Source organism: Sinohyriopsis cumingii, chromosome 2 (assembly GCF_028554795.1).
Source record: "Sinohyriopsis cumingii isolate HCF-2022 chromosome 2, ASM2855479v2, whole genome shotgun sequence".
NCBI classification, from domain to species: domain Eukaryota; kingdom Metazoa; phylum Mollusca; class Bivalvia; order Unionida; family Unionidae; genus Sinohyriopsis; species Sinohyriopsis cumingii.
Genome location: NC_142962.1, coordinates 142,355,048 through 142,371,007, shown reverse-complemented (window position 1 = coordinate 142,371,007; position 15,960 = coordinate 142,355,048). Strand labels below are relative to the sequence as shown.

General features: G+C 33.4%; 1 protein-coding gene across 1 annotated transcript in view; it reads left to right on the top strand.

Moving 5' to 3' along the window:
• The first annotated feature begins 24 nt into the window (after positions 1-24).
• The window catches only part of LOC149805975 (vesicle transport through interaction with t-SNAREs homolog 1A-like), a 28,628-nt gene continuing 12,692 nt past the window's right edge, over positions 25-15,960 (top strand). Inside the window, exons 1-4 of the mRNA XM_089950771.1 lie at positions 25-162; positions 5,023-5,081; positions 7,796-7,906; positions 15,555-15,626. Of these exons, the coding sequence (XP_089806897.1) occupies positions 69-162; positions 5,023-5,081; positions 7,796-7,906; positions 15,555-15,626 (336 nt within the window). The 5' untranslated portion in view covers positions 25-68. The remainder of the gene's footprint in view (positions 163-5,022; positions 5,082-7,795; positions 7,907-15,554; positions 15,627-15,960) is intronic.

The window sequence follows — 15,960 nt, the reverse complement described above, 5'->3', positions numbered from 1 at the left end:
TGTTGATCAGTCTAAATATTATATACCTCCGGTGTAACGTCAACTGTCAGAATTAAAGTTAACTAAACATGTCGACAATTATAGAATCTTATGAACAGCAGTATTCAAATTTGACAGCTGAAATTACAGTTCTGATAGGCAAAATTAGTAACAGTCAAGGAGGTACGTATTAAATTACAGGAATATTTTTATGGCATCTGTATAGATTTCTGTCACATGTTTTCGTAATAATGACTAGTATATTACCTAATTTCGACGTATCTTGATTTATAACAATAATAAATAATAAATATACTAATAAAAATACAAAATGCTTTATTTATAGAGGGTGACTCATTTAGTCAAGGATTATTTTCCCTATAGTCACTTTTAAGCTGAAGGTATAATAATGCACACTTTAAGAAGGATAATTGTATGGTTCCACCATTCCCTATTATTTTGCACTTTATGCGTGTGTGTGTGTGATTTAGATTTTTAACGAAGCTTTAGCACTTTTTCAGTCCTATCGCTGCAATGCCTGCAATGTGACAGTTTATAGTGATGTCTAGCACTGGGGCATCATGATAGACATGTAGCATGATGTTCCACCCAGTCACATTATCTTTACACCAGGGTGACCATTCCTAGCACTAACCTCTTAATGCTGAGCCCCTAGTGAGACAGCTGTTAGTACCATTTATTAAAGACTTTGTTATCACTGTGCCGAGGTTCAAACCTGTGACCACCCACATCCAAGGCAGACGCTCTAACAATTAGGTCTAGGGAGATGTCCTACTTTGTTTTTATTACAGCATCATAAACTTCCTGTTATCAAGAGAACACATCTTTCAGTGATGCTATGACCACAACATTTTACACTGGTCAACACTGATTTGCATAGACAGAAAAATGTGTTAAAAATTCTAACATTATCAGTTGTGAATTGAAAAAAGTGAGAAATAAAAAATTCATTTTTCGAAATCTTTTTTTTCCAGTCACTAAGTCCTCTTCAAAATCCATACTAACTATGCCAAGGGAGTAGACCAACAAATTGTTCTTAGCATATTTTATTCTTCTCTGGTGGTGGTGAACAATTGTGGAAGGCATGATTTGTGTTGGAGTGTTAGAGTATGGTCACACCAATCTGTTTGTTTGTAAACCCCCCCCCACTGATTTTAAACACAGAAGGCATTATGGATATAAAATATGCACAAAACTTAGTAATTTCATTCACTGATTTATAAGTTTTAGTGTGATGGTCAACAGGGAGTCCCAAAGAGCTAGCTTGTTGGCATTTTGAATCAACCAGAAGTTTCTTTACCAACATTGTCACCATATTTGCTTTGGACAGTCAATGTTTTCAGGCAACATATGTACTGTAGTTCACTGTCTTTAAAAATCTCATTAATTCCATCCATTTAGGATTTACATCTCAATGAACATACATTTAAAAGAGTTCCTCCTATTTCTTTGTCCATTTTTTGTTTTGGAATTATTTAAACTAGACATTGCAAATATTGGACATAGACTACAGTTTTTTTTTGTGTACTGAAATAGACTATTCTAGAAATGGAAATGGACAGTGAGCAGTCTGTTTGCTTGTTTACATTGGGAGCTTCCATTTGCATTGAAATGCCAGTAATTTGACAGTGTTAGGGATCCCTTGGCACCAAATAGGTTAGAATTTATAAATCAGTTTTTAAAAAAATAAAATAGATAAGTTTTGTACATTTTTACATCCTTGATGCTATTTTTTGGTGGATGGGTTTCAAACAAATGGGATGGTATGGTAATACTATAGTATTGTGGATTATGCGGATTGTCAGGCTGCTCGCTATTAATTAATAACTTTAAATGTGAAATAATTTCATAGAAATGCACAAATAGCATATGACACATGGCCCACCTCAGTCCATTTCTTAAATATATATAACTGTTAATATTTTGTTGAATACATTTGTTACAGTTTATTTAATGAGTAGGAAAAAAAAATAATTTAAAAATTGAGATGTATAAGGCCAATTAAACCTCAAAACCTCTACCTAGCTGCATGTAAGGACAATTAGAGGGGAGATAATTGTGTGTTATGCAGCATAATAGTCTTATATAGTTATGCAAATGTATATAATGATACTAAGAACTGCAAAACAGAACTTATAGGAGGTATTTATAACTAAATAGAAGTTCTGAGCCAGGCATAACTACATTGCAAAACAGAGGAATTGTGCATGTTCTGTGTTTCCTTTAATCCTGTTAGTGTTATTGATATGCTAGATAATACATTTATCTCCCTTGCTGGTTTGCATAGCTACACATAAAAATACATAACAGCACGTAATTATTTCCATTGTTTTGGTGTATCAAAGCATATCATTATGTTACTAAATCATTTGTAAAAATAATAACAGTAAGTCTTCATTATTTAACTCCCTTATCATTATTTTGTGGACCTCTGGTGGCAGAGAGGTCTAAAGTGTTTTCCTTTAGCGTTCACTGCCATCTCACCTCTGTCTGAGTAGGTTCAAGTCTTGGGCTTAGCCATTGTGGGTATGTGAGAAAGCTTGCCAGTAGCTTTCCATGGGATGGTGGCTTACAAGGGTTTTCACCGGGTTCTTCCTCTGCCAGTTATTGTAGCCTCCATGTATAGCCTATCTTGCACTGAGAGATGGTGTTAAACACAAAAGAACAACAGCAACTGTTGTTTTGTGTATTGTTAATGGGGTTTAGATGTAGATTTTAGACACATCCAACAAGAACAGACAGAATCACATAATTCAAAATATTTTCCAAATATTTATGAGGAAAATCAGTAACTGTTTTAGTTTGAATAGTCCAAGAAACTAAAAACAAAATTAAGATGAGTTATTCATTGATGCATGAATCTTTTTAATCTTGTTCAGGAGTTTTACTTGCCATGAATTTTAAATGGCTATTTTTATAGTTGTAAATTATTTGTTATTGGATGTTATGTAGGTATGCACTTGGGCAAAGGATTTTAGTAAGGTATGTCCACCACAAAATATTATACTTTATTAATTATTTTCCAATGACATAACACATTTATGTACAAAAAGAAATGAAACAATGACTTTCAGACCTCAAGATGGTTGACATGTGTTTTTTTAAACATTTTTACTATGAGGTAAGAAATATAACTTCAGATAATTTGTATGACTTTAATTAGGTCTTTATTCACTGCTCATTGTATTACGATACTTCACTCATGACACTGTTAGTATTTTGAGGTTATTTCTTTCACTTGTTAAATCATCAAGTTTGTGACCTTCTTTTGAAATGTTTTCAATATTACGTACCTAAGTAATGTCTTGAGATATTGAATGCTTTCTCTTTAAGTAATTCAATATGCTTCATTCACCACAAGAAAAATAAGGCCATCCTTGTAGACAAAATGCCAAGTAAGTGTATGCATTTTAAGGAATCTGTTATGAACTCATTTTCTAAGTTTTGTGTAAGGTCCAGTCCCCCTGGTACAGAGCCAATTCCTAAGAGTGCTGGCACATTTTTTGTAGACAAAGTGGTTACATGTATGTGTGTGTGTGTGTGTGTGTGTGTGTGTGTGTCAATATATATGCAACTATGTGCTCTAAACTTTTTCTCAAAACACTATAATTTCACTACCTGGGAGAATCTGCATTCACAAGTTGAAATGTCAGCTACCAGAGATCAAAATCAGGACCACTTTGATGTCTTATTTTGTCAACTCCTTGATGGATTTTTGTTATTATGACGCTAAGATATTTCATTTGATGTCATGCATGCTTGCACCTTTGACCTTGCAGTCAAGGTTACATAGAAAATTTGTGTTAATATTTGATCAAGTTACTTCATTTTGTTGTATTTCATAAAACTGTTGATGGTTTATGTTCATGTAGTGGATAAATGATTATGAAGCTTAGATAATTCATTCTGCAATCTCGTCATTCAATAGTTTTGACATCAAAGTCACATATTTTGTGGCAGTGCTGGATTCTGACTTGAGATGCAAGCTCTGACCTTCTTATGTAAGCTTGGGACCCAACTGGTAATGTCACATTTGCATATTATGCTGTAGCAGGCTTTTGTATTACTTACTTACATAGATGCTGCTACCTGTTAAATGATGTTTACATTCCATCAATATACTGAGGCTCTTAACTATTGTTTTATGTGTATCAGTACCAAACATGTAAATATTTCTGATCTTGGTATTTGACAGTAGGCATTTGGCAGCAATAACTGCATTCATATTAAGCCGCTGAAAGTTTTTCCTCATGAAAATCACATTAAATATCTTAAGATCTCAGTTTTTTAAACAATCTTTGAATGTTCTGGAAGACCATGCATGCATACATGAGTTCCTTTATCACTATTCTCGTATTATTTAATGATCAAACTGTAGGGAGTGCAAAACTGTATTCTGTATTTCTTGCAACGTACTGATTATTTTCTTGCACTAGACATAGTGTTGATGTTTATCATTTCATCAATCATGAGTTCTCCTCTATTTACAGTTTTTTTTTTTTTTACAATTCTGCAGTCCATATTTCTGACCCATTTCTATCCATCATCAAAATTGGGGATTATGTTCAATAATGAGCAAGATTCATATATATTCATACAGTGAACTTGCATTTAATTGGCTGGTATTGTTACCACTCAAATGGCCATATTTTGTTCCAGTTTTGATCAGAATTTTAATATTTGCTTATATCATTAAGCTCTCAGACAACTTCTATATCAATGAGTGAGCCTGATGGATGTTAATGAGGTTATCTTGCAACTGATTGGCTGAACTAGTTACCACTCTGGAAGCTGTATTTTTTATTCAGTTTTGATAAAACTTGAAATATATACTCACATCATCCATAAGTTCAATGAGTTATAGTTTACATAGGTTATGTTTTTACAATACTACATGAAATAATAAACTGTTAAGTTATATAAGCCAGGTGAATAGTATCAAGCCCACTTGAACCTCATGTTCCTCAATTTTGGGGCACAGTTTTTTAAATTTATACTTATTATTCTAATTTCATTTTACAGGTGAAAAGCAAGCTCATGTCAGACAGGTTGAAAAATTCTTTGATGAAGTTACAGAATTGGTAAGAAATGTATATATCAAAAGGAATTATCAACATCTTTCTCTCAATTCAATAATTGGGATTGAATTAGAATATATATATATATATATATATATATATATATATATATATATATATATATATATATAACTCGAGTGGCCGAGTGGTCTAAAGCGCTCTCCGTTACAGATCACTGCCATCTCACCTCTGTCTGCATGGGTTCAAGTCTCAGATTCGGCTAATGTGGGTGTGTGAGAAAGCTTGCCAGTAGCTTCTCGTGGGTCGATGGTTCTTTCTGGGGGTTTTCCAGGCTCTTCCTCCACCATTAATACTGGCCGCCATGTATAGCGTATTGTGTGCTGAAAAATGGCGTTAAACCCTACAACAACAACAACAACTCAACATGTAAAGGCAAATAAAGTTTAGCTTAACCTTAGACTGAGTAGGAAGACTCAACAAGAAGAGCAAAGGTGTTTGCTATAAACAAAGATACAAAGATAGTTACAGCAGTTCAGTATGTTAGAGTCTCCATCAATTCATTCTCTGCTGAGCTGTGTTCAGGTTTAGTATTCCTTTTCTTTACATGTGAAATATTAGAGTATTTATTATGCTGGTATCCATTTTTTGTGTTTCTCTTAGTTGAATATCTGTCTCTAAGTAAGGATTTTTACATAGAAAAGTATGTGAAGAGTACCCTGTCAGTAGCTGAATTAGTACTTATAAATTCATCAAATTTACAGATTATACATCAGTGACTTTGCTTATCAAACGCGTAAAGGAAAAGTTATATTTGTTGGCAAATTAATTTTATATGACATAAATATTGAGTTAACATTGGTTTTCCATTCTGCCTGGCCAGATTACAACAGGTCATATATTGTTAAAGACTTCCACCAAAAGTCTTCTATACTTTTCATTGACTTAGTAATTTTCTTTCACAGGGCTTTGTAATTGTGATTATAAAATTGTGTGAGGGTTTTCAGTTTCATTATTTAATTAGAGACAAGTTTTAGTCATGTCATTTTTTTCCCAAATTCTCAGAGTTCATAGTGTTACATTAGCCCTGGCCTAGGTGAAGAGTGTTACAAATAGCCCTGGCCTAGGTGAAGAGCATTATAATAATCCTGGCCTAGGTGAAGAGTGTTACAATAGCCCTGGCCTAGGTGAAGAGTGTTACAATAGCCCTGGCCTAGGTAAAGAGTGTTACAATAGCCCTGGCTTAGGTGAAGAGTGTTATAATAGTCCTGGCCTAGGTGAAGAGTGTTACAATAGCCCTGGCCTAGGTGAAGAGTGTTACAATAGCCCTGGCCTAGGTGAAGAGTGTTATAATAGTCCTGGCCTAGGTGAAGAGTGTTACAATAGCCTTGGCCAAGTTGAAGAGTGTTACAATAACCCTGGCGTAGGTGAAGAGTGAATTTATATGAATTACATTGCACTGTAATGATCATATACATTTTGAGTTACATAGTAAGTGTTGATTTTTATGAAAGTTGTCTACCTTAAATGGTGACATCATCTGCTGTTGGATTACATTGTTATCAGACTTGTCATGTAGGTTATGGCTATATTATCGAATGTGCAAGGTTCACATATTTCAGGACAATTTCATTGCAATGAAAGTTGTTGTTGTTGTAGGGTTTGACACCATTTTTCAGCACACGATAGGCTATACATGGCGGCCAGTATTAATGGTGGAGGAATTTAGATTCCATTACTGCTATGTAGCATAATAGGGAGATGATGACATGTTTATTGGGATTGCAAGCAAAATTCATTTAAACTTTATATAGGATTTATCATTCTTGATTGCTTCAAGTTCTATGCATGTATAACTAGTATGTCAGTCAACATTTTGTTAAGCAATTCAAGCAACATTTTGGAAAGCATATCATTATTTTGTAATTTAACATAAAAAAATACAGCATTGGTCAAAATATTGTTAACATTACGGTAAAATCTCAGTTATCTGTATGCGTGGGATATTTGGATTTTGTTAGAATAATTCATTTACCAGTCGAGTGATAATTAACAGAATAAATTTCGTATATGTATGACATTGTTCATCCATATGGTCAAACAGTTATGAGGTAACATGCATGTATTTTGTTTTTCTCTGGTGCAGTATGCATGTTGCCTTTGATAGTAATAAGTGAAGAATTTTTGTTGCAAATATGGCAAAGTTATAATATCTAATTATATTTGAAGTGTGACAGAATTATTTCACTTAATTTATGTTGCAAATATTGCTTAGTTATCAAATCTAATTATCTTGCAAATATATTTGCAAAGTTGCTACATCTAAATTATGTTGCAGGTATGTTATTATACCTAATTATGTTGCAAATATGGCAGTTACCAAACCTAATTATGTTGCAAAGATGGCAGAATTATTGCATCTACGGTAATTATATTGCAGATGATGCAAAGTCACAATACCTGATTATGCTGTGAATATAGCAAAGTTACTACATCTAATTATGTTGTAAAGATGGCAAAGTTACTATATCTAATTATGTTGCAAAGATGGCAAAGAGTTACTACATTTACATAAGTTGCAAAGAGGGCAAAGTTACTACTTCTAATTATGTTGCAAAGATGGCAAAGAGTTACTACATTTACTTCAGTTGCAAAGATGGCAAAGTTACTACATCTAATTATGTTGCAAAGAGGGCAAAGTTATTAAATATAATTATGTTCAAACATCATTACAGTATTTCTTTATTTCTTTGTTCTAGCTGGAACAAATGGAGCTGGAGGTGAAAGAGTTACCTGCCAAAGATCGGCAAAAATATAAGACACGACTTACAAGCTACAAAACAGAACTCTCAAAACTGCAGGGGGATATGGTGAGAAACTGATCCTAGAAGAATTTTTTTTCAGTAGACTTTACAGCAGTCTTAGTGTACTATAGAAAGCTTCCTGTCTCTTTGCAGATACATTAAGAAAAACAGTTTTGGTTATTTTGAAGGAGATGGCTATTTATGTGATTTAAAGTACAGGTCACAATGGCAGATTGGAGAGTCAGATATGCAGTAAATGAAAGGTAGCTAATGAAGAGAGGTAACCATAATAGGAGTTGGGACTTTATCTGCATGCACCTAAGTCTTCAAACCTTCCAGGTTACTTCAAGACTTGTTCATTTGACTGAGGTGACCACTGATGACAGTCAGTGTGATTTTGTTTTGAGGAATAAGTGTTGCATACATGAAAACATTATGAAACAATCTCTTTCTTTCTTTACATCAGTGTTTATTTTTCTATAATCTTAATTTCATTTTTGATGATCATTCTTAAAGGATGCAGCTTTTTATATTTTATGCTAAATATTGAGTTTTATAGTTATTGTTACATCATCTGATACTATGAATAATTATAATACATTTTTTAATAATAATAATAAAAATAATAATAATACAGTGTGACCCCGCTATAACACGGTAGTTGGGAGCCATATAACCCGACCGCGTTATATACCGAACCGTGTTATATGCAACCAAGTCAGTTAGCTGAAGAAAATGTACCCTCCAAAAAATTGTGGGTGGGGGGTAATAAATGCGGTCGGTCAAATACGTGCTTCGTCTGCACAGTTACCATTTTAAATTGATGCATATTAAATTAGAAATACACCTGTAGTGAAAACAGAGAAGACATAATATAATAGTTTACTTTATTTAGAGAACCATGAATTGGTACATAATATATAAATGTATATTGTATAGCATGAATATAGTATCAACAGTGTGTACTCACCTGCGAACCACAGCATATACATTAAATCCACAATGCAAGTGATTCCATCAAAGATATGCATACACACAGCTTTAAAATATTCATTAATTTTGTAACAGGTCATATTGGTCTGAATTCAGTGGAAAAACATAGCACAATCACATGATGAATAACGAAACACATTTACTTTAAAGTACGTTCCAAGTCGGTAAAAGTTAGTTTACATTTTAAGCTGCCATTGGTAGCGTTTGTAAGCATACATTTTTCCCTACAAAAAGGAAACTGTCACAGCACACTTAACGTGTTCCAGTCACATTGGAAAATGCAAAAATCCATCAAATTTCATCACTTTTATTTAAGTTTAGTACTGACTTCCTTTGAAGAAAAGTTCTTTGCTGTTATTGAAAGATTGTAGTCGGCTTTCTTTGATGAAGGGTGCATGCGCCATTGCAGTCACCGCTAAAGGACAGCTTTGGAGAACCAAATGAATGCTCATTTCTTACTGTGGCGGCAACATCAAATAATTGTATTGCATGATTGAGACTGGTATTTTTTCCATTTGCTGAGTACGTTTTCATAACAGTCCGTGCTTCAAAGGTAATCTGTTTTGTTTGAAATTTCAGAAAACTATTTTATCTGGGTACATTTTTAAAAAGGAATTGGCCATCATTTAGACTATTCTAGTTACTGTCCCTCCATGCCAACTGAATACACCAATAAGTAAGATGTATTTATTATTTTTTGTACATTTGTGGTAGCAGTGTGATGCTGCCTTTCATGCATGCGTCTGAAAATTAACAAAGGGTCAACGGATGATAGAGACGCAGGTGTTCTGATGACAGGGATTATTACAGAAAATGTGAGTGTTCTGAAGGATTTAATTCTGGGTGAAAAGAAGAGGAATTTTACTTACTATCCACATACAAGTGTCAGTCTTTGTAAATATATTAATTACTAGCGAGTGGCTGAAAATCCAATGAAAGATAGATTACGAGACAATGCCTCGTCTGGTTGATCTCCATTACCAGAAATGTCAACAACAAAAAAGCGGATATTTCACAACATACAGAACTCCTACTAGATGTCAAGATAAGCGGATTATGATACAACAATGCACTGTTTAGATGGTTTGTCAGTATGGACAAAGAATTTGATTATGTAACAATAGATAAATTTCAGTGTATTTTATATCCAGTTTGTGGCTTCCTTTCATGGGGCTTCTGAATTTCTGCACTCCAAACCAATAAAAAGCCACATGGTATGTTTTGCAGCCAATAAGGAAAAACAATCCAAGTTTGCAACATTGGCGAAGATGTTACAAAGTTTACAGATATTCCTTATTTCTAATTTATGTAAAGGCGTTCCATGTTTCTAAGTTATATAGATGCAATAATGAATATGGTTATTCAGTATTCAAATTTAGCACAGTATAATAGAAAGAAGGAAATTAGATACCTGAAACTGATTATAAAAGTTATATGAAATTTAATGGAAAATATTAAAAATAAATATTAGTGGCATTTGCTATTTAAAATTATTTAGCATTTGGATTAAGGATAATCTGAATGACAAGGACTGGCTTTTTCTTTGACATCCATATGGGAGATAACTGAGCAATTAATGATTAATAGATACTTTGTTCTTTGATCCAGAGGCAAGGTGTAAATCTTAGAATACACTGTACCCTTCCTAAAAGGCTTCTCAGATGCTATTTTGGTATGTCTTATTTTCTTTCCAGATTTGTGTTCAAGTAAAATTATAAACCTTCCTTACCAGAAGGAAATTTTGGTTTGCCTAATAAAGTTTTGTCAGTGATATAATTTCGAGAAGGACTTTTGCATCTTTTACACTTAATTATAATACATTTTTTAATAATAATAATAAAAATAATAATAATACAGTGTGACCCCGCTATAACACGGTAGTTGGGAGCCATATAACCCGACCGCGTTATATACCGAACCGTGTTATATGCAACCAAGTCAGTTAGCTGAAGAAAATGTACCCTCCAAAAAATTGTGGGTGGGGGGTAATAAATGCGGTCGGTCAAATACGTGCTTCGTCTGCACAGTTACCATTTTAAATTGATGCATATTAAATTAGAAATACACCTGTAGTGAAAACAGAGAAGACATAATATAATAGTTTACTTTATTTAGAGAACCATGAATTGGTACATAATATATAAATGTATATTGTATAGCATGAATATAGTATCAACAGTGTGTACTCACCTGCGAACCACAGCATATACATTAAATCCACAATGCAAGTGATTCCATCAAAGATATGCATACACACAGCTTTAAAATATTCAGAAGGAAATTTTGGTTTGCCTAATAAAGTTTTGTCAGTGATATAATTTCGAGAAGGACTTTTGCATCTTTTGCCAAAATTTGCTACCCAAACTTGTTGATTCTTCCTATTGTGATACTGTAATGATGTATCCAGGCTATAGTATTTTTGGGTCCTCCTGTCTAGAAAGAATAATACAAGACCATATAGAATCAACATCGAAAGTATTTGTTTGTAAACTACCTTAAGTACAAGAGCTGGTGAACATACAATTACTGAATGTCAATACAGTTACATATGCATAAACATTTAAGATTTAATACCAGACTTATGTAAACCAGAGAATCACGGGAGACAAAGGTGATCGACTTCCGTGGAGGGAGGTGCAATGGAGCTTCAAATATAATTGCACCTTCTCCACCTCTCTCTGAGTGGATTTAAGAATATATTTGTACTGATTTATATCACATAGAATTCACATTATGGAAGTACAAGAAAGAGTTGGGGCAGTGAATAAGGTGAAGGTGAAGTATTAACCTTCAGGGTTCAAGGTGGTGAGTATTGTAAGGTGAATGTGCAACATGAGTTCACCTTCTAACAAAGGTGAAGAGTGATGGTTTAGTAGCAACTGAATGTTAATATACCTATAAATCAGTTCCTGAGGGAACAATTTGTATGTTTCCCAGGATTATATATATCGTAATGATCTCTTGCCTTCACTTACATAGGTTAATCGCGGTGATAATTCACCAAAGGGGAAATCATATCAACCAATATGGTAGCAGACATCACCTTATGAATAATAAATAAATTCTGGAATTCCCTTTAATGTCAAGCAAGCATATCAAACTTCATTAGAACTAACCATTGCAACTTGACTATGTTTATCCAACATAGCTTGAGACATTATAGAATAGATGAAATGGGTACAACGTCACCCAATGCTTTACTTCTGTCTGCTCTGAACAATAAACAAGGTAACAGTGAAGCTCGACATTTAATTTACCTATATGTGGCACTATTTATTGAAAAAGGTCATGTTACCAATAGCCAATCAGATTCCATAGCACTCACTGACCAAAAGAGTACAATTGGCGGATTAGTCTGTATTGGCAGTGAATGCACGGCAAAACACTGGAATTATGGAATAAATTGACCATGTCCTGGTGGAATTATACATGATACAAGGTAATTTCATTACATGTACTGCTATGATTAGCACGTCAGATATGCACAAAATAAGTATACAAGGTTTATCACATGGTGTCACATCATGAGTCAGCGTGTTCCAATACACAATGCAGGTAAAAAATTCACTTGCTAAATGCTGAAAGACATGTCCTAGATAACAACATTATACATATTACCATACATAAAGCACACCTCTCATCTAGGAAATAATGCATAGTAATTATATTGTAAATTCGTAACAGCGGTAATGTTCATTACACTACAGTAATATGTATCCAGCTTACAATCAAGCAGTAACCTGCATACAGCTTATAAATCAGGCAGTAATCTATACCTTGCATCTCAGTCAGGCAGTAATAAGTATTCAGCTTCTAAATGAGTCAGGAATCAGTCAGGCATTAATAAGTATTCAGATTCTGAATCAGTCAGGAATTTATACCTAGCTTCTCAGTCAGCCAACTCTAGTGAAGACTTTAAACGGCTTAGCTTGCCAACCCGAGGAATCTTTAATTGAAACGCTTCTCATATATTATGCTGGCCTGCATCATGAATGAATACTTTTGTGGACAAGAGAGTTACTAGTTTTCTAAGAAATTGCAAGTCAGTCATTCTTTTCTTTTCTGCATGCAGCATTTTAAAAGCTTGTGGAATTATACTGTAACAGTGATTCAGCCATATGCCAGAAAACATCAAACTCATTTCTGTTCTGGTTGCATCAGGTGTTAGACCTAGTGTCATACATGTGATAAAACCATGATATCAGGTCAGTAGAATGTTTTATCAACATAAATTTTGTGCATTTTTAGGGGACTGAAAAAAAAGAGTATTTTTGCCATAATGCTTGTTCTCTTCATATTATAATAAAAAAGCAAGTTCAGACATGAATCAGACTCTGATGTAAACTGTTACAATAATAATTACAATGAGGCAGTGTATCATCAAATAAATAGCAAAGTAACAGTTGTAAAACTCATAGTTGACTGCAAAGATTTTTTAAAAACACAATCCACAGTCATTTTTAGTTTTCTTCACAAGGTCACTGATTGGCAACCACTGATATCATTCAATGTGATTATTATGTGGCACACTCAATAAGCTGTCAGTTGTTATGGGGTCCAGATTTCCACTGGAATCACTCACTGTTTTTCACAAAATGGAGGATGTTCCTCTGTATCAACATTAGAGAATGATAATGACAGAACTTTTGATCCAGTCTCAAAGAAGAATTTCAAAGTGGGTGTTTGTTACCTATGTGACAGCATCTGCATATGCCTGGTGATATCATTGTGTTTGTTACCTATGTGATATTGTCTGCATATACCTGGTGATTTCATTTTTTCTTGTGTGTCTGATATTAAAATCCATTTTGCATGAAACACAAAATGCAAGCTAAATCCCTTTGCTACTCATTTGCACCCACTTAAACTCTGATTTCCAAGCCTTACTGAACTTATTGTAATATCAAGAAAAAAAATTGGCACTGGGGAAGAAAGCATATATTTTGCCCTTAAATTTTCCACTTAAAACATCTCGAAAAACACAATAACTATTAAACAGCACAACAAATCGAAATACTTCTGCAAGTGTTTCTGCTAACTGGTTGCTCAGTCTCATCATTTCATCTAATATCTACCAAAGGCTGGCCAATATTTTATGAAAGACTTGTAAGCCATCATGTTTAACCTTTGATCCTGTTATTACTTATAACATGTCAATAAATATCCTGCTTTTGATATTAAAGTCTCCAGATTACAAGAATAAGGTAATCAATTTACAGCTTTTGTTCATGTCAGTTTTAACTAGATTACTTGCACACATCATTGCACAGGTCATTGCACTTGTTGCAGTCACCATGTGGACTGGTTCTGACTGCAATCTGTATTGTGTGGATAGAATGCATAACAAATTGTAACAAATTTCTCCCAAATTTAATAAATAAAAATCTTTTAATTTGAAAAGTGAGAGATTTGAACTATAACATGGTGTGTGTAGTAGACAGCCTTTTTTGGTACTAATGCTAGTAGAACAACATATTTATAGTATTAAAAAAACAAGAAATCAAAACCAGATCAAGGAATGTGTATATGTTTGATTGCTGCGCATCTGAGCCACGAGTATATTAATATGTAGTTATTACAGCTACATGTATTTTGACATAAATGCAGCCATTTTAACATAAATGCAGCTATTTTGACATAAATGCAGCCATTTTAACATAAATGCAGCTATTTTGACATAAATGCAGCCATTTTAACATAAATGCAGCATTTTGATATAAATGCAGCCATTTATAAATGCAGCCATTTTGATATAAATGTACCCAAATCTGTATGAGAAAGTACACTTGACTGGCCAAAGTGGCAAACTGACACTTGTGCAATACTAAATAACTCTATTTCTTTTCAGTGAAGGTGGCAAATGAAGACTTTTTTGTTGCATAAGTTTCACTTGGCTAAAAAGTGTCAATTTTAGACCAGTGAAGAAGAATTAGTTACATTTGAGTTTTAATTACACACCACTAGGCTTTTTATGATGACATACATGTTCTTGAATAGATGCAGTGTCAGTCTAGATTGCATTCAAAAATTTCAGACAGTCCAGTGAGATTGTAAGTGGGATTAAATTAAGAGGACATGCATCAAGGGAATTATATAATTTGAATCTTGAGGCATCAGGCACGTAATATCTACTTCATTTGGATATGGATATATGCAGGGATGCTAAGTCTCAGATGTAATGGTATAATAAGCGAAAAATGAGTGAAAAATGGACCATTGATCACTAGAGCAAACAAGATAGGCCTTTTTCTTGTTTTGAATTACATCAGTAAGAACTGTTTTTCTTAAACTAGGATCCTGCAACTGTTCAATTACAAGAACATGCTTGCCTTAAATGGTTTACATGCCACTACATTTTTTTCAGGTTTCTTTCCTTTTTAACTTAATAATGAATTAAATATGGCAGATCTTTCAAACTTTTTGGAAAGTTAATGCTTGTTGTTTTATTAAAGTTAACAGTTAAATATGTCATCAAAGTAAATTATTTTTTTAATATACATTAAATTACAGATTTGTATGTCAATTCAACACATGCTAAAGAAAGTATAAGAAGCTTAAGAGATGTAATTTATCAGATTTTGGGCTTTTTATGCAGTTGGGTATTTAAAAAAACTTAAATAAAAAAGTTTTTTAACAAAAAAGCTGTTTATTTTCTTTATGAAGTTTGACCAATTATTCCAATATATTTCTCAGATTGAATTGTAAGTCCTATATTTTTCAGAAAAGATCCAAGCTGGGATTGAGCAATCGTGATGAGTTGCTAGGAGATGACATGAATGATTCAGAAGATCAGGTAAAAAGTCATTTTGTAATTTGTATCAATCAGTAATAGATACATTATTTCTCTTCTTGTATTTGATGCTGTAAATTTTATCAGTAAGACTTTACATCGGAAATATGATAGATTATGGTGGAGTAGAGTTAATCTGTCACAATGTATTTTATTGAACAGATGTTTCTCTGTCATGTCAGCACATGATATTAATACCAAATCAATAACTGCAGTCAGATACGATCCTCACATTACTACAAATATCGATTCTCTTTTCAATCACAACAGTGCACTAATAGTGTGGTTTTTTCTCCTATCTTTTGACAAACATCATTCTGATAGTGTATTTAATTGT